Here is a 26,862-nt window from a genome sequence, read left to right on the forward strand (position 1 = left end):
TGGTGACTGAAAATAGGCCTGGAACAGTGACTTAAATAGGGGTGACATAAATTCTCCTATGCGTCCTAATTGATGTCCAGCAGTCATTTACGGGCCAGCAGTAATTTTTGGAAACTATAGTATCTAGGGGAGAGGAAATCCAGGGTTCTTTGTGTCACGGCTAGCGGTCGGTAGCGGCTGTGATCACGATGATGATGGACACATGTTCAGCGGTTGTTTCAAACGGAAGCCCGGCCGCCGGTCGCCTGGCGGGAGGGAAGCGGCGCGGTGATTGCTTGCACTCCGGCAGTTTTAATGGACACTACTTCGAAAATGGTGGAGGCGACAATCGTGACAGCATTATTGCTTGCGACACCTTTAGTAATTTAGAGTCGGTAAGTGCATAGTTCAATACAACATTCGTGACATATCCAGTAACTATTGTATGTACAATTAACACGTTACACAGCTGCAGCCCTGGCTGTCGTAGACAGAAAGATCCGTTGTTGTTGTTGTTGTTGTTGTTCTTTCTGGAGCTCTCTGCCGGGTGGGCAATTTGCTCCAAAAAATATAATTATTCATATATAGGGCCTACCCTTAAATTCAATTATAAAATCCTACACTACTTCTAATTATACAAAAAAACTAATCACATTTATTTTGATATTTACAAGTGGTAATATATATTTACATAGGAAGGAAAAAGGGACAGGGTTTCGGAAAAGATGTCACCTGCCTACTCCCTCACCGAAATGCAGGGATGCGCCATTCCCGTCGGCAAAGCAGGTAGAGGACCCGCCCGCCGACGCCGGTGATGTCTTGGCCTTTCCCGGGGATCCATCTGTCCGGAGGACTCTTATATTTTGCTGTCTGTCGTCTGTCCGGAGGACTCTTTTATATTTTGCCATTAACGCTGTCCTCCGTAGACACGGAGGAGATCCGTGAAGCCAGACGCAGTCTCCGCGGAACATTCCCCGACGGACAGATACAGACCGATCTTTCGGTCAATGGCTGTCGCTGTATTGACTTGAAAGGGGACAACTTTGCACAACAGGGAATGAATGACACTAGAACCAGACAGGGTTTGCCTTTGAACACTTTAATTCGATCTTCGGTACTGAATCGTCAACATAGGTCCTCCGAGGACAGTCGCCATCTTTCGTTCTTCTTTTCGCCCTCTCTCGGCGTATCTGTTACAACCGTTTACACATTATGTTCCCTTACAGACTTGTGTAGTCATGGCAGTGTTTTCAGAAAGAGTACAAAAGTCGCGACGTCTCACAGTGGGCCAGAGAGATACCAAGGTGCGCCAAAAGTCATTTTGGGCACTTGGGATTTTCTAATTTTTGACATGCGCTCTTGAGAGGCAATACTTTGAAGAATATTTCATTAAGATATTTAAATCAGGTATGTTCATTAATAAAAGGGTATATTTCCTACCTGAAGTAGCAAAATACAACATTTTAAGAGTTTCAAAGCAAATTGTAACCTCCAGTTTGATAAATAAATAATTTCAACATGTTGTTTGTGAGATATCAACCTGTAATCTCTCCCACATATTTCTCAGAGTTTATTTTACGTTATGAATGCCGTAAAAATGTAAAGAAACTTAATTTTCATGAATATTTTACGGTAAATATCCTGGAAAAGAGGCTAATCATTTGTCTTTTTATTATCCAAATGAAAAGTTTAGATTTCCACAGATTTCCAACTAAATTCTATTACCATCACATTTCTTGATGTCTCAGCTTTAAGCTGATACCAGATTTGGCTGCCACCTTTTGCCACTTTTTGTGTTAGAGCCGATTTTCCGAGACACATTACGTCTATTTCGGACCTGGCAGCCGCTTCAGAATGCTGTTATCATACGGCGCCGCATGAGGGCGGCATTCTTTTTTTAATTTATTATTTTTTTCTCGCAAGTTAAAGGCACAGAAACGTGATTAACACTGAATAAGAGGTAAACAGTGTTATGAAATACATTTATAGGGCTAGTCCGGCACCTAAAAGACCCCTCTTCCGAAGATAAGAGTACATAATTCCACATAGCCAAGGCCATAGCCATATTGTCATTGCCACTGCTGTAAATATAGCTATTCCCTCTGAGACATACTGTATGGACACCTAAATACTTCGATCCTACAGTTGTGTACTCTTGACATAGGCAACCTATGCAGATAGAACGTTACCAAAACACAGAAATTTTATCATCGGTAAGTCGTTGGAAGCAAAGTCTGTTGCTTTCCGGCCTCTCACCAAAGTGTATAGGATCGCAGTCTGATGAATCTGACTGCGCAGGTCGACTATCGGGTCAGTGTCAGACATTGCTCGCGTGATCCTCATCGGACGATCTTGCCTCATCAGATCATGCCCGACCTGTCTGACATTGACCTGATAGGCGACCAATACAGGTCAGATTCATCAGACTGTGATCCAGCTTATACACTTTGTGAGTTGCCAGAAGCAAAAAAACTTTCCTTCTGACGACTGACTGATGAGAAAAAACAAAACAAAACAAAACCTTGTGGAACGGGGATTAATTTATTTCAAATGATAGTGATTCCGATAGATTTTTCATTAAAAAACAACTTTTATCATAGCCTTTTCGAGTAAACTTACATACACGGCAGACTCATTCTTTGTTGCTAGGTCATAACCTTTCATTTTCCTGATTACTGACTTCACAATTTGTTATCTTTCCAGTAAAATTAGACAAAATGTTTTTTTCGAGTTTTGCGCTTATATGAATTGATATGGCATAAAGGCCTAATAGGCTATGAAGTAGAGTAGAACTATATCGGAGATTGATTTTATATCACACATTTATGTCCTGCTAGAATAGAGTGAAGAAATTCACCCAAAAGTACAGCGTACATCATAAACTTAAATTCTAATTTGCGCGGACAACAGTATCATTTTGCAGTACGAGTGTGATATGGAACTTTCAGCATGAATTTGATTCTTTTAACGAAACCCGAATGTTTATACACTTTCTGTGACATGTAAGCATCTTGTATTCAATGGCAGTATATAAGCAGTGTCAGTGAATGTGAAAAGATAGATTAATCTTTAAAGAAAAAAAAAAATAACAGCCTAAGATTTGCATTGCTTTATTCGTCATTTGCAGACAGATTTTTGGTAGCCAATGAAAAATCAGCATCACAGTGACGTCATATGAGTTTGAAATTATTTTCAATCAATTTACGCCCCCAATTACTTCTAGACACCAAATTTGGGTAAAAAGAAACCATGGAATATAATTTTGGCGCACTTTGATCTCATTCTGGCCCACTGTGCGTCTGCGCACGTCTGGTCTGACTTGGTATGCACTGCACTGCCACTAGACCCTTTCACCCTACTTCTTTAAGTTCCACTTCCCATGCTTCCACTACTAGTAACTACCAGTAGATGTCTAGATGTCTATGCACAATTGTATTTTCAGATGTTTGTTTGTTTGTTGTTGTTGTTGTTGTTGTTGTTGTTTTTTTTTTTTTTTTGGGGGGGGGGGGTCAATCTGGAAAAATGTATGTCGTAACTAATTCACCACTGGCACAGCACAGCCACACTCCCTCGTGTAAATTTATTATCAGATAGGTGAGGTAGGTACACAAATGAATTATTAATTAAAACTACAATCTCAAACTGGTGTTAAGTATTGGAATAGGTTTATGGGAAAGGGCCTATTATTACTCCAAAGAGTTGGATTTAAAGTAAAGTAAAGTAAAGTTCTAAACCTGCACCAAGGACCAGGTTCGAGCTCACATGCCAAAATTCAACTGTGCGCAAAAATCTACTAGGTTTCACCAATTGTTCACATGTCTAGCTGGTGGTCAAATTTTGGACAGCATTGTGGTCGAATTATGGGCGGCTTACTTTAAAGTAAAGAAAAAGTTGAAGAACTGCTGCTTTATATAAATTTATAAAAACATTTGCTAATCAAAGATCAGTCAGTGAATATAACCAGGCAAATTACATCTGGAACTTTCTGGAGGTTTTTGACCATTTGAGTGTGTGTATATATGTACAAAGCTGTATTTAGTTAATACTTGTATGTGCTTTTTAGTTGCTGTGGACACTGAGTTTGACTGAGTATTTGAGTATTTATGTGAAATTAGGCATTCCATGGGTTTACTCCAGAGCAAAATTTTTGTTTTGTCATTGTTTTAATTTCTTTGTCTTCTTTCTTTCCAGAAACGTCACTGTCTGGGGCTGAGTACCATTCATTCCTTTCAAATGTGCAATAATGAGCCGACAGTGTTGTCAAACCACAATTCATCGCAAGAGAGTATGGAGTGCTATGACGAGCAAAACAGTATGGAGACCAAAAACATTTCCAATGGCTTCCATCATGCCAGTGTCACCCAGCAACATCAAGAGAGACCCAACAATAATCTGATATCAAATGGTTACTATGGCTACATCGCAAATTACACACAGCCTGCGATGAATGATGCTAACAGCATGGAGGAGATGCAAGCAGAGTATGCAATCAGTGGACCACCAACCTGTATTGAAGTGAGTGCAAGTTATTTGTGATTGTAGATCTGTTCAAGGTGCGACAAACCTATGTATTGTGGGAAGCTAAAACTAACTGTCTGGCAAGTAAAATAAATGGGCACCTGCCCCACATTGTTCTCATTATCGAGAGCCCGTTTTTATGAGTCGGAGAAAATACAGAACTTTGTATCTTGTTTAGAACTGTGATTTGAATTTCTTATATTTGTTTGTGCATCTGAATCATCAGCATTGTGGGGTTTTTTCTGTGATTTTTTTTTTTTTCAAATTGTTTACTTGCTTGTGAAAATAGTGTATCTTGAGGTAAGCCTGGAAATAAGAATTTGCCACGAAGACAGCACTTGCTGCAACTAGCAGTTGATTAAGTTTGATGGAAAGGAATGAAATTGACTAGCACTTTTAATAGTGATGATCAATGTTCTCTTTTTCATCCATGTGTTTTTGTTTAATGTTTACATTAACTGTTATGCATAATTTATAAAGTTTTGTTCTTAAAAGTGCTTTTCCCCCTACATTGTAGGTCATAATGCATACATGTAACACATTTGCTGTAAATCATCATGATGATAAATCTTACATTCATAACCACCATCTAAGAGCTCCAAATAATGTTCAGTGTTAAAGCATCTGATATATGCACCCTACAAATTAGCAAAAACAGAAGTTGTCACCTTGTAGTTGTATTACCAATCTGTTTCTTGACAGCCCAAGGAAAGGAGGGTCTGCGCAAGGTGCAGTGCAGGCGAACCAGTGAGTATGCTTCTTAAAAATGACCAGTACAGAACACAGAAGTGCATCTAGGTAGAAGTTCATAGCCATTTTTCTCAAAACTATTTTCTCTGTTTTGCCCCCCTTTTTTTACTGGTTTCATTGGCAGGCTTTTAGTTATGCAGTGGAACAAACTGCAGTATACTTTTGTAAGACAACATCACATGTAAGTAAACAGAATTAAAAAGTCCTAAAATATTTCTTATATTTTGTTGCTTTGTTGACTTCTGAGTAAAGTGAACATTTGGACAAGTGGACAGATATTCTTCTGTCTTTGAAACTTATCTATGCAAGGTTACTGTGTATCTTACTCAAAAGTAGAGAGTCTGAAGAAATATTCACATTGTATAAGTGCTAACTCGAGTAAAGAATTCAATCTTTAGCGATACTATCAGCCTCAGGTTCTAGTGCAGCTGACCAAAAAAAGAGAGGACATTTTGTGGCATTCATACACAGCAAGTGTTGTGAGGTATGGAAAGCAAGTAGAGCACACCATCCTTCCAGCAGTGTTGCAATAACTCCTTTCAGAATGCTAAGTTGAATTTTTTTTTTTACTCTAGCCATAGTAATTACACTCTGTCTCAAACAATGATGTTTGCATTTTCGTTTAAAGACTAAGTGGCATTTATTGTCAAAAATGTGACAGCAGCTATAATAGTGGTTGAAAACATGGAATTTGTAATTACCTGTCATGAATAAACAAGAACACTACGAAATATGATGACTAAAACACAAAAAACATGAAGAAAACACAAGGTAGATGTTATAATTGAGGAAATTCTATTAAATCATGATATGGCTCAATTGTCTCTTTCTTTTTTAGGGACACATCACTCACATTGTGTACACCAATAAGAACTAGATGGCACACCTACCTCTGATATTCTGGCTTATAATCTACATGGAGCTGCTCTGTGATTCAGGAATATGTGGGAAGACAAGTCGTCCACCACTGCCACCCCTCGGCAGGAAAACCTTCGGTGCTAACGAATGGCTACAACACTGTTGTACCTCCGTGTTGTACCTCCGCCTTCCATACATTGTATGCACACCAACAACTGATCAGCAGTGTCTCCTGGCATCAAGACTTCTCTCGCTGTGGTGTCACATCCAGACACGTGTTCCAAGCACCCCCTCCCCTTTCACATTTATGTCATTTCATCTTACTGTGTTCCTGATTCACTGATGGGAGGTTTGTGTGTCACAAAGAATTCATTATAAAGTGTGATTAACAGGCTAACCATGGAATGTCCATTGATTAAACAGCCCTGGAGTCGGCTGCAACTCACTTTATAATTGGCATCCAATAGTGTGTGAGGAATAGACAATGACATGATAAAGGTATTGAGGTGAGATTTTAGATAATACCATAGATTAACAAGCTGTCTTTTTAAAGTGCTAGGCATTAATGCAGCTTGTCAAAATACAGTGTGCATGTCCTTGCTAAATACTGTTTTGCATATAACAGTGTTTGTGAAAGTCTTTCAGAGCATCTTTTCATGAGTATTAACAGCTAATAGATCTGTATTCTTTCATTCCTGTGTTTGATAGATCCACCAAGAAGGCCTGTTCAGCAGAGAGATAGTAATGGTGGAATTGCTAGAGAAGTACATATGTGAGAGGAATCAGCATGTTGTGTTTGTGTTTGTGTGTGTGTGTGTGTGTGTGTGTGTTTGATAAAGAGTTCAGGTTATTAGTTCAATGGATGACTTTTTCATATACATGTATGAAAGAGCATTTGTTCCCCCCCCCCCCCCAAAAAAAAAAGAAGCATGCCACTTGAGAGTGAGTGGATTGAATCCTGTTAAAAGCTTGCTTTTTTGTTTTCAAAGTACTGTAAAAGTGGTTATTTTCGTGCTCGGCTGGGTAAGATGAATTTTACATGTTTTTAATTTCACAGAATCAAGACGTGTTAATGGACCATGTGACGTGCAAAAATATTCATGTGTCTTTATCTTCGTGCTCGTTTCTGGTCGCATGAAATGGGGGAAAATTTCCACACTGCGAAAATTTCCTCTTTTACAGTATATTTATTCTTTTAAATTTGTTAAGTATGTGAATACATTTAGATTGCAGGGTACTGCTGAATTTTAACCTATATACTCCTTTTCTGTAGTCTACTACAATTCACAAACATTCCAAGTAACATTATCTCCTGTATTTGATGGAGTATTTTAACTCTGCTGGCAAGAAAATGCAGGAAAACTTAGCAACTAAATTGTACTTGCCATTTGACCCAATTTAGGAAATCACACTGAAAGTGCTTGAATTACATGACAATGAATACTGGTATTACTATATGCAAATTCTGTTCAATATGTATGTCAAATATCCAAGTGTGTATCTCATAGAGCCTAGATGAATTTATTTCTGAAATTTGATTGTGAAAAGTTGTCTGCGAAGGACTGGAATGCTGTAAGATGTCTCTTATGGCTAGTATGTGAATTACAGTTCAAGATTACAGCCCTTGAGGTGGTGATTCAAAACATACATGGAGTATTTCAAGGTTTGAACAAGAAAACATGCAGGTTATTTTTTAGTCTTGTAAATAGTGTGGTTTACCATGTGAAAGTTTCTTTGAGCTAGAGCAAACAACGTTTGCTCTATGCAACGTTTGCATGATTTGTGGCATTCTTTTTTTTTTCATCTTTTTAACTTTGAACTGTCTTGGATATTCACAGATCAAATTTAATAAACTACAGTGTACATAGTAGACAGAAAGACATCTTTGATGTGAGCAGAACTGTATAATTACATACATATCACTCAAGAATTGTTGCTGCCTGCTTTAATTTATGAAACATTATTGATAAAGTATTGATGTAGTGCTGTGCAGAGTAGGATAATGAGATAACTTCATTTTACATCTATGCAAACCCATCTGTTTGAGCTGCAACACTTTTAGTGTGTACTTTTCTATTGTTCCACTCAGAAACATTGGATACTAACTAGCTCACATTGGAAAGCTTTGTCAGGAATAGGACTTAAAGAAGACTTAAGAACTTTTTGTTCGTACGACAATGGTAGCACGAGGCTTAAGTAGTGCTGTATGCAGTGTATGTTCAATTTCATTACTGAAACATACAGTATACCTGACAGTTTATGTGTGCGCACTCTGCAATGTCATTGCTACTACAACATAATATTCTTTGCTTCATATCTACTATGATGATGAACAGCATCTGCAGAGTACAGTCAACCTTGCCTAAGTCAAATATGGACTGAAGAAATTGCTTCGACATAGAGAAAATTCAACTTATGATGGATTAAAATCGGTAAAATATAAAGAGATGAGGACTTGAAAATAACATTCAATTTACAATGTAGGCAGTTATTCAATGTAAATGCGAGGTGGACTTACGCAAGGCTGACTGTACAGTGTACACGCTGTGGACTTTCAGGATATGAGACATACTGTATGTATGTAGAACATACATTCACTTGAGAGGTGACTGTGTCATTCTCTTCCTCTTTATTTCATATACATGTATTGACAAAATGTGCTTAGCTTGTCTGCAATCTGCAATAAGTTTGTCTTATGCTGTGTGTTCCTTGCCGTAAAGTAAAGATAATGTGAGTACATGACGAGGTATACTGGCACTTACTCATTCATGTACGTAAGCACTGTAAACTGGGCATAATACACACACATGCACATTCACACAACTAACATACTTTGTACATACACACTCACACTTTCACACACATTATACATACACAATACAGTTCCTTTGAATAGAAAGTTAGTGACATACAAATATGTCATAACTGATGTGTACCGTAGTTAAATGTCATACAAGGGTTTGTCTGCTTTGTGTATAGATATTGGATCCTTCAACTGCTATGAAGCTATATTGAGTGCCTATGTATTTGTTAGAAATATGCAGTCAGGTATGAATATGGCAAGTGTAAGGGTGTGTTTATGCTCAATTTGCGAAGGCAGAATCAGCGTTTTGAAACGCTGATTCAAAACGCCGTTCACAGGAGCACTGCTCACTTTCTTCGAGTCTTGAAAAGAGCGTTTGCGATTGCTTCGCTGACCTCAGCAGAGGTAGGTCAAATTGGGACGCGCGCTGCGATCGGTGGCCTGGCCTGGGAGAGCAGCTGGGAAAGACGTGTATGCACAGTACATGGGAAAACTGCACAGGCAAGGGTAGCTGGCTGGCCGGGCTTTTTCATGTGAACCGGAAAGGCGTTTAGATGACGTCACTCTAAACGCGTTTAGAAACGCTGTTGCGTTTATGCTTCCCCGTCAAACGTGATTAGTCAGAAACGCCGATCGTAAACGCACCTTTTTGTGCATTTTGGATCGGCGTTTTGAATCAGCGTTTCTATCGAAGTGAACATGAACGCAACAGCGTTTTGCACTAATCACGTTTCAAAACGCTGATTCTGGCCCGAAAAGGGGAAGCATAAACACGGCCTTAGTAATGAATATCGAGTCTAGAGTTGTGTTTTTTATTCATTGTGTCACACAAATTCCCTTGTTTCTTCTTGATGATATGCAAGTAGAAAAGTGCAACTTCTGTTGATGGCATGATGTTCACCAACTACTTAAAGAAAAGAAAAATGCAGCCCCATCAGTTTAATGATTGCAGATTTTGTGAGTTATGCTTTCTAAGTAAAGTAGCCTGTGGTGCTTTGAATTTAAATGCATTCTTTTTTTGGTGTCATTTTAACAAGTGTTTCTAAACCAAGTGTTTGCAAGTTTCAGGTGCCTTTTGTAGTAGCTGCCAGTATTCATGAACATAGTATGCAATACCCTTACGGTATTAAAGAGCATATTACTCCTTGTTAAAATATCTCATTCTTGTTGAAGATATTATTTTGCCAGAGTTTGTGGGGAGTGTGTAGCCCTTTGTAAAAAAAAAAAAAAAGAAAAGAAAAAGAAAAGAAACGACAACAACGAATCAGAATATCATACTGAGAGTGCTATCATAAAGAAGGCAGTGAAATTAAAGCAACAGGCAAGTTCATTGATATGGGACATACAGTTTGTATTGTATGTATATGTTACACTGTACATAAGTTGTGACTTCATACACTGCATCAGTTGGGTTATGAAAAAGCCTTTGACTTTTATCATGCTTGTATTGTCACAAAGTTATTTCATTATCACTTCAAGAATGTATCTATTTATTACAAGTTTAAAAAGAAGTGTCATCTCCCCAATTCCAGGTTTCAGGATATGTTACATATCTGATATTTCAGTGTGGCATTGAAAATTGTCATGTCTTGTGCCATGTAACCTAGACGGCAGTTTTCAGATGCTACATGAGATAATTTATTGACTCCAAGTCTTTATGCAGTGCTCAATGCAAATCTTTTCTTGTGACCTGTTTAGGCCATTAATATCTTTAAATTTGAGATTTTAGTGGCCTGAAAAAGAAATGTATCGGCCAAAATTAAAAGGAAGCATAACAATCTATTTTGAATCTTATTTGCATGATCAGGCCGCCAAAAGATAACCTTTTTGAACATTTGGTGGCCGATGTCCCATTTCAGTGGCCCTGGGTTACCGCCAATATCAAGCCCTGCTTTATAACTCGGGCCCTGATTTAAAAGTGCCTACCAGTAATTAAACAAAAATTCAGTGAATGCCCATTGTGCCAGTAGATCAAAGGCTATACACCACAATGTATAAGTACAGGTGCAATGATACTGAGAAAGTTCATTTGCTTTAAACTGCATTGCTGGCTTGCTTTAAGATTTTTGCTCTTGGTTTTAATTTTATTTTACCTTTTTGTTTATACTGGTACATAGTTTGATAATTGCCATTATGATTATAATGATGGATAGCCATTATAACTTACACTTGTGTTGATACATACTGTATATATAAGAAGGAAATGACATTTTCTTTGGTCAGTTGCATTGAGTAACCTTCGATACATATATATTTCATTTTTCTACCTTAAGTACATTGTTCCTGATAGAATGTCTACATAGTTTTGCTCCAAGCTGGTTTTGAGAAGCAAAAGAAATAGACACTAGGTGGCACTTTGTATTGACTGCACAGGGAATTTTGATTGAACTTTCCTAGATTAATCCTCAAATCATGTGATTACTCACAAAAGTTGTGTCTCAGGAGGGTCTGTGCCGACTTCCCTCCAAATTTCAAGATATTGCACAATTTCATGAAAATGTTGTGGCTGGTTAAAAGCTTTTGTTCTTGTTTGCCTATTCCTTGCGGAATTATTGTATATATGCGTTTAAAATACTTTCCTCCTTCCCCAATTTATAAAGTTTGCATCTGTAAATATAATACCCAAGAAGTGTGAATTTTGCATGCAATAGGGTAAATTGTTACATGTACTAGATAGTTTATAAAAAATGTGTATGTATAAACCAGGTGGAAAACTTATGGAGTGGAATTTTACTATGTATTGTGTATAGGATTGAATGTGTGTCATAGGTATCACCTTGCGTTTCATCTAGACGAGTGTAGTGAGAGTTATTTGACAGAGTTTTAATAGAAGTATGCTGCTGTGGATGTAGAGTTTGTGTTTGTGAATGCATGAAATAAAGGACACGATAGTGTTTTTATGACAATCAGAGTGAGAGTATTTGATATAATTTTGATATTTTCTCATAAACCTTATAATGTTGGTGATCAATATTTATAGATAATCATTCCCAAGGATGCGCTATATCTAAATTTGTATAACACCTAGAGAGATCCTTGTCATTTGATTGGTTGTTTGCCGTTGATCATTCGTCCCATTTTACTATTACGTCATCATTCGTGCAATTGTGGCTCCATTTACCATGCAATCTTGGATCCATACGATTTGCTCCACTGCGCACATGAAACTCTTGCGTCATGTGTGGTGTGTATGCGACAGCGCGCTGAGCGTAAAGCGCTCGGTGAGCACTCTCTCGATCTCAGATCCTGCACATTCTCTCGTTTCTAAATTCTTAAAACATCAAATGACAAGGGTCTATTTTAGGTGTTATATGAAACAAATGTTTTTCATTCATGCAATGGACAGAATATTTCATTTGGTAAAAGATGAAATTATTGGTCCATTCAATGCGGTCCATTGCACTCATAAACATTCATTATTTGTATACTATATCTATGAAAATACCTTTTTCCAGATATGCAGTATATATATGTATATATATATATACCAGGTATATATATATATTTATATAACGCCTGAAGAGATCCTTGTCATTTGATTGGTTGTTTGACATTGATCATTCGGCCCATTTCACTACGACGTCCTCATCCGTGCAACTTTAGATCCATACGATTTGCTCCATTGCACGCTCGCCGAAAGCCCGGCATACTGCGCGTGTCAAACGCGCTTGCGTTTGCAGTGTGTGTATGCAACAGCGTAAAGCGCTTAGTGAGCACTCTCGCGATCTCAGATTCTCTCATTTCTAAATTAATAAAACATCAAATGACAAGGATCTATATTAGGCGTTATATAAAACAAATAAATGTTTTTCATTCGTGCAATGGTCAGAACATTTCATTTGGTGAAAGATGAAATTTTTGATCCATTCAACGAGGCTGCGCCTCGTTGAATGGATCATTTCATCTTTCACCTCATGAAATGTTCTGTCCATTGCACTCATAAACATTCATTATTTGTATAATATACAAGATTTACAAAATGTCAGATGTTCAGGAGGGCAAAAACATGTGGCAGCCAAGCACTTTATCAAATGGGATAGCATTTCCTTAGGCCATGGTGGCTTCATTTTTGGGGTAAGACAGCTAGGATTTGGACAGGACATCACTCAACTGTTCATCTGACTATTAATCCCAAAAGGTCATTTTTACCAAAATTTAAGATACAAGGTCTTGTCACCCCAGTGTGTGTTTGTGTGTGTAGAAAGAAAAAAAATCATTTACTCTGTTTTTTCGCAAAAATTAAACGTGATTAAACACTTATTTTCCTATACTGTACTGTGGTCACATTTCCTACATGTACTGGGACATGTACATGCATGTCAAACATTGAATGCATACTAGTAATGTACAAGGCCTGGCTGTACCAGGTAAAAGTAAATATCTATACACACATGTACTGGTCTGTCTAGAGATTATGTTCCCCTAGGGCTCTTGCAAAAAAAAAAAAAAAAAAAAAAAAAAAAATGTCCCAAGTGCCTGAAGAAGGTTGCGTAGTATGCATATTTGTGTATGCTTGTGCGTGTGTATGTTAATATAAACTATAATCGTGTGTGTGTGTGTGTGTGTGTGTGTGTGTGTGTGTGTGTGTGTGTGTGTGTGTGTGTGTGTGTGTGTGTGTGTGTGTATGTGTGTGTGTGTGTGTGTGAGTGTGTCTGATGGAGAAGTGTGAAAAAGTTCTGGGGATCATATTATTTTGTACACATGTAAGTTTTCTTTTTTATCTTTTAAATCATTTCATTTCATTTCATTTATTTCATTTCCAACAATGCAAAACATTTTCATACACAAAATAACACAATATCAATACAATGTAGTAACAAAGAAAAATATGGGAAGTTGATACTACGCATCACAAAAGCAGATGAAATTGAAATATTAAAGTTGTAGGAAATGGAGGAGACATGCTGAAAAGCTAAGCTTGTATTTTGCAGTCTCCTCATGGACAAAATGGCTAAATAACATCAAGGAAGCAAGGTGCTACATATATATGTATATATATATATATATATATATGTATATATATATATATATATATATATATATATATATATATATATATATATATATATATATATATATATATATATATATATATAGTGCAAAACATGTACAGACCTATGCAAACAAACAAACAGACGGACAAACAAACACCTCTCTTCTCTCTTGTTAAAGAGAAAGACACAGAGAAAAAAAAAGAACACGGTGTAGGAAATCTCAGTAGACAAGATAAAATTTATTCAAAAGTCTTAAAAACTAATAATAAATACCTGTATTTGTTAATATAGGTTCAAAGGAAGGAGTTCATCATAACATGTATATGTAGTATATTGGTACATTTCATCTTTTGATACTCATCAGGATCTAAAGATTTGAACAAAAAATATATTTGTGTGAATACAGAGATGCCCAATTGTTTGTGATGTATGTAGTATGTATTGTGCATGGTGGCCAATTATTTCCACAACTATACTCAAAAGTTGATAAAATCAAGATGGGTATGGATTATCGAAGTCTAACATGTCTTCACTGATCAGAGACACAATGCACTATTACAAATATGGTTTCTACTATTATACCACTGTTGAGAAAATGCAATAAATAGAAATATTTATAATCCTCACAAATTACTTCTTGTCCTCTGATTGGTCGAGGGCATTAACAGTGACAAAACATATTTGCACCTTGAAAATCCTTAATTATTCCATCAGAGTCAAAACTATTTCCCTAGGGAGATAGTTTAAACAAAAATTCCACTGGCAATTTGCTAAACATACCACTAATATGTCAGAGATGCGCATTTTAGTGTACATTTGTATAAGATGATATCGGATCCCACTTACTGCGTTGACATGAATACAATTTACTGTGAGGAATGGGTTAAAGACAGACCCTCAGTGAAATACATTTTCTTTTTCTGTCATTATAATAGCCACACACAAGTATCTATGTGCAAAACTTTGCAAAGATGCCTGTGCCACTGTCAAACATTGTTCATTACTAGTATTTCTAGGACATTGCTAGAACCCAACTGCAATGTGCAAAAGTCCAGGTTGATCAGTAATGTCACATTTCATGTTTTTTTCATAACTACGAGTATGACCTGTATTGACAGGTTGGGCATTCAAGAAAGGACAGCATGGCAGCAAATGGGTATTATTTGTCTTAACATGAGTTTTTTTGTTGCAGCTTTAGCCCACAATCTGCGCGGTTTTCCAAACATTCAGCTCAATGTTGGTTGCACACTAATTAGCCCCTCAGAAACAATAAGAAATCTTGGTGTTATTTTTGATCGTCGAATGTCAATGTCTCAACATATTTCTCAAATTTGTAGTACTGTTACCTTTTATTTAAGAAATATTGCTAGAATCAGGAGATTTATTGATCAATCTGCATGTCATAACGCAGTGCGTTCTTTAGTTCTATCCCGTATAGATTATTGTAACGGGCTTCTCTCTTCCATTCCTTCAACTCAATTGGATCGTGTGCAGCGACTTCAAAATTGGGCAGCCCGATTAGTGTTTCAGGTTTCTAGGGACTACCCATCTCAGCCACTTCTGAAGTCGTTGCACTGGCTTCCTTTGAAGCAACGGATAATTTTCAAACTAGTTTTGTTTGTCTATAAAATCCTCAACAATCAAGCTCCGAAATACCTAGATGCCTGTTTGACTTTATATACACCTACTAGAAATTTGAGGTCATCTAGTGATCCGCTTCGTCTCACATACTCTGTTACTCGCACCTTAGCCGGTGATAGGACATTTACTGTGTCTGCTTCAAAGCACTGGAACAATTTACCACTTACCGTTAGACAGTCTCCATCAGTCAGTGTTTTCAAAAAAGCCTTGAAAACACATCTTTTTAGTAGCAACTAGTTCGTAGCTGTAACATTTATCCAATTACACATACTGTCGTACATGCTTTGAATTGATTGTAAGCGCTTTGGGCCTTGTGGGAAAAGCGCACTATAGATAATAGTAATAATAATAATAATAATAACATAAGAACTTCACATACTCACTCTAAAAGAGTTAACCTGGGAGAAATTTAACTGAAAATGGAAAACACAAAATGAAAGTCCGACTTCCCCTCATAGATATTGCCTTCACAGAAAACATAAGGGAAACGAAAGAGCAAAATCTATTGATATTTAGAGCTGACTCATGCTGACTCATCTGCTATCGTTGCATAAATTTGGAGGGCATGCAGAAAGAAAAGTACAAATTGCCTTCAAAGAGCACACTGCATACACTGAATATTTTGTGAGATTTTTACTTCTGCCAATTTCGCGAATCGGGTGCTATTCGCAAATTTAAAAACATGCTAAATTGATAACTCTCATTTTGACACGAATGTGACCTGCACACATGCATTTCTCTGTTCAGTGCTGTACTCCACAATCACAAGTCAAAAAACATTAGACGTAAGACTCGCTAAACAGTATCATATACATGTAGAACTGTGCGAATTCCATCTGCTTTTCTGGGTATTCATACATGTACTCTTCTTATGTTGAATATTGCGAGGTGTCACACTTGCTTCACTCGGCTGGTTCACTAGGGTGCCGGGCCAGACACTGGGGGAGAAAGTCCCCTGATGGGCCATGGAAGTGATACCTGTAAAAGAAACACAATTATATAGAATTCAGGGAATACTGCAAAAGATGTACACAGTAACTACACATGGATGCAAAATGATGGCACCAACTCAAAGATGATGCCAATTAGTTCCCCTTGAAAGTTCAGGCCTATTTTGCCAATCATGATATCATTATGTCTGGATGAAGGCATGATATTTTGTAGCAAAAACAAAAAACCCAAAAACAACAAGCAAACAAACAAACAAACAAACAAAAACTTGGACTCTATATCTGATTTTATTCCATGTGGGTCTTTGCCCCTAAAAAGTTAGTGAAATTACTGCCCTTCAAAGCATCATAGCCATGTTAATCTGGATGCAATTGAATAGATATGAATCGCACAGGAAATATCTTCTGATATCCTTGTGAATAGGGAAGTTGGCCAGTATTAGCTCTCTTATCACATATTGTACTGTATGCTAAATACAACTGCATTGTATGAAATCATGCAATCACACAAGGGAAATAGATGTGGTCAATTCTAACCTTAAAATTGAATGCCTCATGTTAATGACGTTATTACTACTTTAAGAGTTTCATTTTCCATATCAATGGCAATTGCCAAAGTAGAATCAAGGGGGGGGGGGGGGGAGGTGTCAAGTATAGCAAATAGCCAATATATATGCTGTATTTTGTGAATTCAGAAAATAAAAATGGAAAAGCTATCAGTAGAATTTGACAAAATTCGAACAAGCCATTCAAAAGTTTTTAAACTTTTGGTTAAAATCTATGTTCTGTCACCACTGGATGAGCAGACTGCAAAAATACATGTCATGATAGTACAATGATACAGAGAAAATAAAAGTGAAAATTGATTACACTTTTATTGAAAAAAAGGTATTACCATCACTTGTTACTGACCTATGTTAAATGTAATATCATCCCTACATTCTGAAAGTGGCTAGTCAAGTACTCAGATGGTTATTTTCCTCATATTTCACTGATTACCCCTTTCTACCAATAATTTCACATTCACTATTAAAAAACTACCAATTTCTGTGTTTGGGGTATTTTCCCCTCCTATAGCGAGCTTGTCAGGTCAGGTAAGGTGATGCTTACTTGCTAATACCGGTGTTGGGTGTCTCTTCAAGGTTGAACTCAGCCACGGTTACCCCCTTGAAGGCCATCATGGGGGCATACATTGCCGCAGGGTAAACAACTGCTGAAGTGCCAACCTTAGGAGAAATGCATCTCACAGTTACTTCAAGTTCATCAAGAAAATACCCTCTGGGAATATGAGTTGTTTGAAACTGAGATTGTCATATGAAAAATGATGCTCGGTTCACAGTCTGACTTAGATTGGACGAGTAAATCCAGTGAGGTTTAGCCTTTTGTGCACTTTCAAGTTTCAGTACAGAAAACGACTGACACAGCCTTGTGACACACTGTCCAAAGTTGCTGGCATGGAATGGATTAATCAGGCAGCATTGCATCCCACATACATGTATTATTAAACAAAGGTGTCTAGTTAGCATGGTTCGTGTCCGTCAGGGGGAAAAAAAGGTGTCTTTATGAATCTTTTTCTTCCACATAAAAGTGAAGCACTTGGTAGATTAAATTGTAAGTGCAAAACAGATGAGGAGACAATGCAAAACAAACAATTTCCCTCTCAACTCACAACAAAGGGCAGAAATGTAATGTCAGGTACCTTCCTCCAATGGCACTCAAGCAGTCAGTACATTCTTGATTCTTGCCTAAATCACTTTGTCTGTTTGTTTGCCTTTTTGCTCTGATTCCTGATTCATGTTTCATTGCCATTGGTTCAAATAAAATTCTCTTTGGATGACATCATAATGCATTGTATGCCAGTAGCAATTTGCAAAAATTTCATGTCAACTTTTCTCAATTTACATTATCCTTTTTTTTTTCACAAGAGATCAGTTGCCTTGTGTTTGTTTGTTTATTTGTCTGTGTGCATTTCTTTTTTTTTTTGCAATTTGCCTATTTGTTTTGTTAGTTCAGCAGTCACATCTTATGAGGAGACTGCAAACTACAAGTCCTGCTTTTTAGCAGTCCCTTTCATTTCCAACGATTTTGATTCTATAATTGTCATAAAAGTCACATCTATTGCACTTCATTTTGCAGTATTTTTCTTCAGTACAATGTTGTCCTGGTTTTGTGTTAGTAAGGGTGTATTCAAATACCTTTACAGCAATTGCATTTTTGTTGAAAATGAAATGAAATAAAAGACTCTCATCATTCAGTGTTGTCAAAAATATTCCTTCTTTCAAAAACTAGACAATAAAATGATGAATAGCTAGGGAAAAGATAGAAAACTGAAAGGCCTGAATTCACGAAGGTGGTACAATCTTTTCCATGGTTTAAACCATGGAAAAAGACAATGGGGCGCCAAGTGTTGCATGGAACATTTCATTGACAAAATGACCATCTCGTTACGAAATATGTTGTCATTTCATTACAAAATAATAATTTCGTCGACCAAATGACTGATTTCGTAACAAAATATCCCATGCAACACTAGGCGCCCCATGGTTTTGTCCATGGTTTAAACCATGGACAAAATTGTATCACCTTCGTGAATTCGGGCCAAAGTGTCTGTGTCTTTGTATGAACTGTATTTAATACTTAACCCGCTGAGGACGAGTCCTGAGTATACTCGGGCAGGTGTCTATGGGATATGTGTTTTGTAGCAAAATCAGTCTGTCCTCAGTGGGTTAAGGCAAGTTATCATGCAGCAATCACAGATGACAACCATCATCTGTCTTTAACATTTAAGAATACTACAGTCAAACCTGTCTTAGTGATCACCTGTCTATAGCGGTCACCTGCCGTATACGACCACTAAAACAATTCCCTCTGAGAGAAAAAGCATGTTTAAAAAACCCGTCTTTAACGGCCACATCCTTTTTTTCGTCTCCCTTGTGTGGCTGCTTCAGACAGGTTTGATTGCATGGTACTTGAAACTCTTGTTTATCCTCCAGCCATACCAGCACAAAGCTACATTCATCTTACCACAATCATTAAATCACACGAGTCCAATTCTTTTTCAATAGCATCCAGGTCATTGCCATTGAGGGCCTCTCCAAACCAGACCACATGGGGGCGCACCATCGAATCACATCCTGGCTGGGAGCATCTGTGGATGAAGATTTTACATCACTCCATGCTCATCACTTTGTTTGGAAAAAAAAAAAAGGAGAAAAAATGAGAGGTAGTATACAATGGTCAGAGTCAGAAGAAATACCAGTTTTCACAAATCCTTCCAATCTTCCCTCATAAAAAACAAAATAAAACAAAACAAAGCTTGCAATGAAGATTTCTACATATAAAATCCCCCTAAGAAACACAATCTTTAATTATGTCATAATATTGTATATCATTAATTTCTAGAACTGGTTGTACACAGTACACTTGAGCTCTTTAAATATTATTCTGCAGTACACCATGCAATATGATGCTTGAAGACAACAGCAACAAAGAAAACACACAAACCAACCAACCAACAAACAAACAAACAAACAAACTGTTTACCTCGGGAGCTGATCATCAGGGATCCGTGAAGATTCTGCATTCACATCGGGCTCTCTGCAGAGAGATGATAGGCAATCAAAGTTAGAGTCTGAATGAAGCCTACACAGCCTTTGTTATATGACCTTTGAACTTGGTACTAGTTTTCCTACAGCAAGAAGAGACCATGAATGTGGAGCTCAGTCAAGGGCTCAGACACTGACAATTTGGTGGTATACAGTATCCCCACTTTTTTGATACCGGTACTATAATATACTTTGTATATTTCGCGGGTTTTTGTTTTCATGAATTTCGTGAGTCAGGTGCTATTTGTAAAGTTATAAAAACACATGAAAATGTTAGCTCTGATCCTGACATGAAGGTAATGTGCATGCATACATTCTTCCATTCAGTGCAGTAATCCATGATTGCAAAATTGTCAAGAAGTTTTGATTAATGAAAAATTAGACTCTCTTTAAAGCCTATACAGTACCTGGGTACATACAGCTGGGTGAACTGGAGCAATGTGAAAGTAACATTTATTAGCTAGGATTTTGTCATGTGGCTGTGAATTAAAGTCCCACCAAACATCTGCAACTGTATTAGCTCCAGTAAAATGCCTTTATAAGAGGATCATTTTGTTTTCTTCACTTGTAGAGAATGTCCATAGGAGAATACAGCTTTACTCATACAGCGCACTGCACATTCTTCTACAGGATTATTAAAAAGAATAAAATAACTGAACAGACAGAAGCACAGATGTCATAGGAATTTGTCTCTAGGTTATGTGTACCATATTAAGTTACCTAATGACACTGGCATTGATAATGCAAACAATAATACTACAAATCATTACTTTTGCCATCATTTTCATTATCATTATGTTGATAATGATAATAACAACAGAAAAATTAAATTTTAAATCTACTGTAATGGTAGCTTATTTCATAAGTGGATTTTGCAGTGATGGTATTGATTGAATGCAGGCTACCATGGAAGACAAGCAGTCATCGCAATCATGGTGCCAATACACTTGATTCTTCTTTTCGTCTTTTTTAACATAGATAAATTATGTGAAAGATTCCAGTCATGAAGAGGAAATTCATCACATTTGTTTCTTTTTTGATGATCGAGTTTTGTGTGGCAACAAGTCCAATTCAACCTGACTACTAGCAGGGGCGGATCCAGGAATTCTGTAAAGGGGGGGCGTGACTAATTATATCTGGTGCCACTTCCGGGTTTCATTTCATTTTTTTTCTTTTTATTTCTTTTGTTTTTAACGAAAAATAAAGGGGGGCTTGCGCCGGTTGCGCTCCCCTCTGGATCTGCCACTGTACTAGTTAGAAAAAATAAATAAATGATTTTCGTCTTACCCTCTACCAGCGAGAGCGGGAACAATGGGACTGTTCCTATCCTCCTTGATATGGTGACATTTCAAACATCTTGTCTTGAACAGGGTGCCTTGCCAGACAGAAGGATGGTAAGATACATGACAGGTAATTTCTCAGGTTTGGGGTTCAAGCCTCAATATGTTCACACGAAATGGTTACAGACATGAGGATAACTCATGTGATTACAATAAGCGGTGCATCCAATTAATATCACAATTCAGTAAAAAACAAAAAACAAACAAGCAAGCAAGCAAGCAAACAAACAAACAAACAAATAAACAAAACTTGTATAAACAAATGCATGAGGAGAGTGTTCTCCTCCCCCATGGTAAGGAGCTTTAGCATTTTTCAGTTGGGTGAGAAAGGAAGCTAAATCTCACATGATAGAAAATATCTTAAGCTGCGGAGACACACAGTCAGAATGGGAAAAATTCAAACCCAAGCAGGAGAGTGGAAGATTTCCAGAAAATGGGCTCAAAGTGGAAGAATTCCCTTCAAAAACAGGAGGGCTGGAGTCTTTAATTGTGCAATCTGGGCGGTTGCAAGTCAATGGTTTTTTGTATGTTTCGTGTGTGTGTGTGTTTTTGTGACTCAAAAAAAAAAAGTTTGTCAGATGCATGAGTGTGAGAAACACCCCTGAGGTGATACACTCACGGCATAAAGGCCCGTTTACACCGAGGATGGTAAGGGCAACGGGAAAGGTATTTGCAATGGTGTGCCAAAAGGAATCATGTCTGGTTCTGTGAAAAAAGAATCAGTAATTCGGTACAAAGTCAAACAAAGTGTTATTCTTATGTCAAAATCAAGAGCAACAAAATCAACAGTAGAAGATTAATTTTGTAACAAATTTGTTAGTGGGGAAGTGATACTGTAACAAAATCAGACATGATTCCTTTTGGTGCACCATAGCAAAAACCCGGCCCATTGCCCATACCGTACTCGGTGTAATAGGTCTGCTCAATGGTGGAATGCCCTCCTTCTGGAAATGCCATGGCACTCAATACCAGAATAAGATATTAGTATCTTCTGCAAGATACAAAGTTATTCTTGCCCCCTGAACATATCTATGAACTCTGAAACCCCTGTATGATTTCCCCATGCAACAAAGTAAAGAAGAGACTACAGTACGGTATCAAGTCAAACGGTCCACTTACCATGCATTTCGATGACATTCTTAGATCCTGCCCGTTGATGAAGCTCATCGATGTTCTGGGTAATTACCACCACTCGGCGGCCCTGTTTGGCAAGTCTCTGCTCACACTCTGCAATGGCCTGTAATGGATGTAATATGAGTTACCAAGGGCATCAATTCACAAACATATGTTGGATTCTATCAGCTAAGTAGTGCGGCTTTGCAAAGTCCCCACCCCAACCCCCCCCCCCCCCCCCCCCCCCCCGAAAATAGCATGTAATGTTAAAAGATAAAAGGAATCTATATGCAATGAAGAGAATGAACAATAAGCTAACATACAAACAGGCTTGGGGCATTTTAATTCTGATCTAAATCATGTGAAATTACATCAAAGTAGCATAATCTATTCCAGTCATATGGTTACAATCTTGTCCTGTCTCTATCTTTAATACTACAATGCATTGCAAATCACAGCCCCAATCTTTCAAGAAAAAAACAAAACAACTAAATGTTGAAATCAATTGCATGAATAAGCCAATAATTGTGTAAATGAAACAATGCAAACATATTTAAGTCAAAAGATTGATCATAAACTTTTGCAGAAAACTTAATTTCAAAGTCAAAAAAATTTGATAGTAATTTCTCTTGTGACATTGTTTTATCCATTAAACTCTTTGTTCCCTGTGACAGAAACTCACAAGCAAAAACCAATGGTAAAATATAGAACAATACCTAGATTCAGTGAACAAGGGTGGGTTCTTTCCCACTACATGTGTATCTCACTATTGTCATCAAAAAGAGAATGCTCCCTTACAATGTGACCCTTGTTGGGCTGCTTGGTCAGCATCACTTCTCGGCGGTAGTGGTAGAACTCCCAGACCAGAGACGGGTTTTCTTCAAATGACTCCGGAGTGGCCAGGGACTAGAAGAGGAAATTATAAGAAAGTCTGCATGGTGAACAGGATTGAAAGATTTGTGACGCAAGCAATGCCATGATAGTTTGGGCCTACGTTTGAAAGGATATAGTCCAGCCAAGCTTTTTTAATGGGAATCAACAAAAAATCTAGAAATAAAGTGTTAACCTGATTGTGGGTTTAAACAGCATATCATTCATTGGCACGACTCTGCGATTGGGAGCATAACATATTCACAGTAGAGTCATTTGTATATAGCTTAGGATAGGAAGAATTAATTTTTAAAGCCTCATATGGATATTTTGTGCACAAGCAAATCAGTTTATATTCCTAGTAAGAACACTTCACACCAACAATCAATGTCAATCATGGTCATGACATCTGAAGAAATTAATCAAAATCACACCGAAGTACTGTCCTAATAATGTAATACTAATTTAGTAATAATCTAATCTGCACAAGAAGGTCTTAATTGTGTCAAGATTTGTTTTTTGTTAGTTAATAATATTTCTTGAGATGTCCATGAAGTCGTCTAAATTCACTAGGCCAATAAAATCGGAATGCTGCTGCTCAGAAGAGTGCATCAAAAACGAACATTACACCCAAACAATTAGAATATTTCCAGTTGTCCAATTCATATCAGCTGCCATGCTTATAATTCAAAGGTACACTTAGTCGCGTTGCTACCTGAGCTTGCCACTTTCGCCAGTAGCCGCCCGCGCCACGAAAGGTGGGCACTCCGCTCTCAGCACTTGCACCAGCTCCCGTCACGAACACGATGTGTTTGGCCCCTGCAAACTCTTCCCGCAAGGCTGCTAAATCAGAATTCCACCGCTGCCCGATTTCCGCCATTGCCAGCCTGCTGATGATGCCCGTGTGTCTGGTGGTGCCGACAGCAGGCGCAGACCGTACACGTACTTGGTTCTCTATACCAGTAACAACTGCAAGGACTTTCGAAGATGAGCGACTTTTACCAGCAGACAACACTACCCTTTGCAAACATGAAACAAAAGAAATCATTACGTACACGTCACTTCCTCCACGTCTGTAGTCGAGTAGGTTTTACAAGCTACATTTGCAAGCACCAAGTTACGGATATCTTCTTGTTTTCAATGAGCTTGTGTCGTGAGTACGAGTCGGGCATGGGGACTTCCCCGAAAATGTGTAACTGCATAGTCTAGTTTCAGTCACTAGTAATTTCATACAGGACAATAATCGTATTGTATCGATGTCAGAAAAATGCATAATCATTTCACTGGATATTTATTTTTTTATGTGAGAGTTGTTATTCTTGTATGCTTCAAAATCCGCTAGATTGTAACTGTCAATTTTATTTGCCAGTCGTATTACCTAGAACAGACTGTACAAACGACAGTGACTGTAGTTACGGAGCGTGCAAATATATTATGTGAAACGCGTAGACTTCTAGTAGGCCTTTCTCTACGTGAACGTAATATGTGTATATGCTTGCATTCTGCACTACATGCACTGCATGCATACCAAACGTGAGTATACAGCATGTTGCGGAACTTCCTCACCCGAATCGATGGAAATGGTGACTGATTTTCAAGAAATATCGAAATTCGTTCGTCCATTTGAAGTATTTCTGATGTGTCTTTGTTAACGTAAGATGATCTAGAATACAGTAAATGTTTTGTATGTCTTTCTTGGTAAATCAATTAATTTTTAGAGGCATACAAATGCATTCACTCTGATACAACTTTCAAGTCTTACAGTGATAAATTTAGTCCGATGATCCTGCTGTGTCACGATCACGAATAGGGCGTAGAATCTAACGTTAGTAGTAGAGCTAAGACAAGAAATTAACTAATAGATCATGTAAATTAAAAATTAGATGTAAATTAAACGTAGGTTTCTATGCACCTTTTCTCATAGACCCCTGATGAATGCATGCAGTGAAACGAGTCATGCAGGGTGCACCCATGGCCATGGAATGTTTTTCAGGGGGGTGGGGGGGGGGGGGAGGGGCGCTGCGCTGCGGGGGGGGGGGGGTTGCCAAGCGAGGTCCATTATTCCGCGTTTATACCACTAATTACTTGAAACTCTTTGTATGATTGAGGGTATCAGTAATCACCAGGGAGGTGGGACCTGATACCACTTGACTTATTGCCACCTGTGGGCATGGACCCATGGTGGGCTAAGGATCTGTGGCTCGTTTATTCCAAAATTAATAAAACAAATTCACCAAGGCAAAGTTCTGCCTCAAATAAAACTAACGTTAGGGTTTCTATCTATGCCATAAATGAATTTACTGCAGTTTCGATTGTCATGACTGCCTGTTGATTCTGAATCTCTGAAGTGAAATAACACCATTAGCGCGTGCGATGCATTTTCTTCGCGTGGCTAACAAAGGGCCAGGGTACCTCAAGATCAGCACCCCCTCCCTCTAATCAGCTCTGTAGAAACTAACAACACACATGCATTTCACAGTCGTACGTCGTGTTCGTAATTTACGAAGCGGATAGACATGTACTATGTGTAATTGAACCATGTTTAGTTTGTTGTTTAAGACTCGGTTTGTTTTTCGTCTCTTCATTTTTATTGTTTTCATTAGTAGGTACCTTTTCTTTCTAGATCATGCTAACACTACAGCGATGATACGCACGGTGCTGATGTAAAAATAAGGTAGTGGTACCCTGCCGTACGTGGTACCCTTACCATACCTGCTGTATTTCATGTGTAAACATGGTAAACTTTCGAGTTTCAGCACTGCGGCAGCAGGCCTTTAACTGGCCCTATCATGATAAAACCAGTTTTGTGCTGTTGGCTTAAGCCCAAGGATTGATCATCAAAATTTTCAGCCAGACAACTTCTACCCTACAGTAGAATATCTAGATAATCTACATGTAGTCCATTTTGGGGAAAGAAAGAGCTCCTTATCCTCTCCCATGGATTTTACCATACCACACTACACTACTCGAGACTTGTTAGCTTACGCATGGATGCATGCACGTACGCACACTCTCTTTCTCTAGCACATTTGGCAAGTGGTGGGGCCAGGGACAGCATGCATTTGTGTGTAAGCTCATAAGGGTATGGAAGTGTGTTGGTGTGGTAAAGTTGGGGGGGGGGGGGGGGGACATAAGAAACTCTTCCCCATCTTGGATTTAGCTGAAACTTGCATGAAATGCATGCCTCCAGAATCAAAATTAGATCTAGAGGCCTAAAAAACAGCACCAAGGTTCGACCTCCCGTGCCAAAATTCGACCACACGCAAAAGCATGTAGCCAACAGTCAAATTAATTTTGGACAGCGTTTGTATGGTCGAACTATGGGCGGCTTGCTCTACGAGTATGATTCCATGACAACCTGGACTGCTTTTAATTTTTTATATCATTGAAAACATATAATCTTTCCACTTTTTTTTCACTTCAAAAGAAGCAAAATTCTTG

General features: G+C 38.0%; 2 protein-coding genes across 2 annotated transcripts; one reads left to right on the forward strand and one right to left on the reverse strand.

Annotated features, from left to right (window-relative positions):
• The first annotated feature begins 131 nt into the window (after positions 1 to 131).
• LOC140241320 (uncharacterized) lies at positions 132 to 6,283 on the forward strand. The gene is made up of 4 exons (XM_072321046.1): positions 132 to 374; positions 4,171 to 4,494; positions 5,200 to 5,244; positions 6,086 to 6,283. The coding sequence occupies exons 1-4, from the start codon at positions 189 to 191 to the stop codon at positions 6,122 to 6,124; spliced, it is 594 nt and encodes a 197-aa protein (XP_072177147.1). The 5' UTR covers positions 132 to 188; the 3' UTR covers positions 6,125 to 6,283.
• Positions 6,284 to 15,932: 9,649 nt separating this feature from the next.
• LOC140241713 (NAD-dependent protein deacylase sirtuin-5A, mitochondrial-like) lies at positions 15,933 to 24,556 on the reverse strand. The gene is made up of 8 exons (XM_072321462.1): positions 24,137 to 24,556; positions 23,350 to 23,457; positions 22,558 to 22,675; positions 21,386 to 21,473; positions 20,037 to 20,090; positions 19,518 to 19,641; positions 17,604 to 17,719; positions 15,933 to 16,521 (listed from the first exon to the last, which is right to left on the reverse strand). Exons 1-8 carry the CDS (start codon positions 24,467 to 24,469, stop codon positions 16,446 to 16,448), a joined length of 1,017 nt encoding a protein of 338 aa, XP_072177563.1. The 5' UTR covers positions 24,470 to 24,556; the 3' UTR covers positions 15,933 to 16,445.
• Positions 24,557 to 26,862: the final 2,306 nt, after the last annotated feature.

This window comes from Diadema setosum, chromosome 18 (assembly GCF_964275005.1).
Source record: "Diadema setosum chromosome 18, eeDiaSeto1, whole genome shotgun sequence".
NCBI classification, from domain to species: Eukaryota; Metazoa; Echinodermata; class Echinoidea; order Diadematoida; family Diadematidae; genus Diadema; species Diadema setosum.

Bases quoted from the DNA above. Each gene is read 5' to 3' on its own strand.
- LOC140241713 (XM_072321462.1), bottom strand. From the start codon at position 24,469: ATGATTTCTTTTGTTTCATGTTTGCAAAGGGTAGTGTTGTCTGCTGGT. The intron at 17,720-19,517 runs GTAAGATGAATG...ATTTCTCCTAAG, and splicing joins CGTGTGATTTAATGATTGTG to GTTGGCACTTCAGCAGTTGT. The intron at 16,522-17,603 runs GTAAGCATCACC...TTTCTTTTACAG, and splicing joins CCCAACACCGGTATTAGCAA to GTATCACTTCCATGGCCCAT.
- LOC140241320 (XM_072321046.1), top strand. From the start codon at position 189: ATGATGATGGACACATGTTCAGCGGTTGTTTCAAACGGAAGCCCGGCC. The intron at 375-4,170 runs GTAAGTGCATAG...CTTTCTTTCCAG, and splicing joins CCTTTAGTAATTTAGAGTCG to AAACGTCACTGTCTGGGGCT. The intron at 4,495-5,199 runs GTGAGTGCAAGT...GTTTCTTGACAG, and splicing joins GACCACCAACCTGTATTGAA to CCCAAGGAAAGGAGGGTCTG.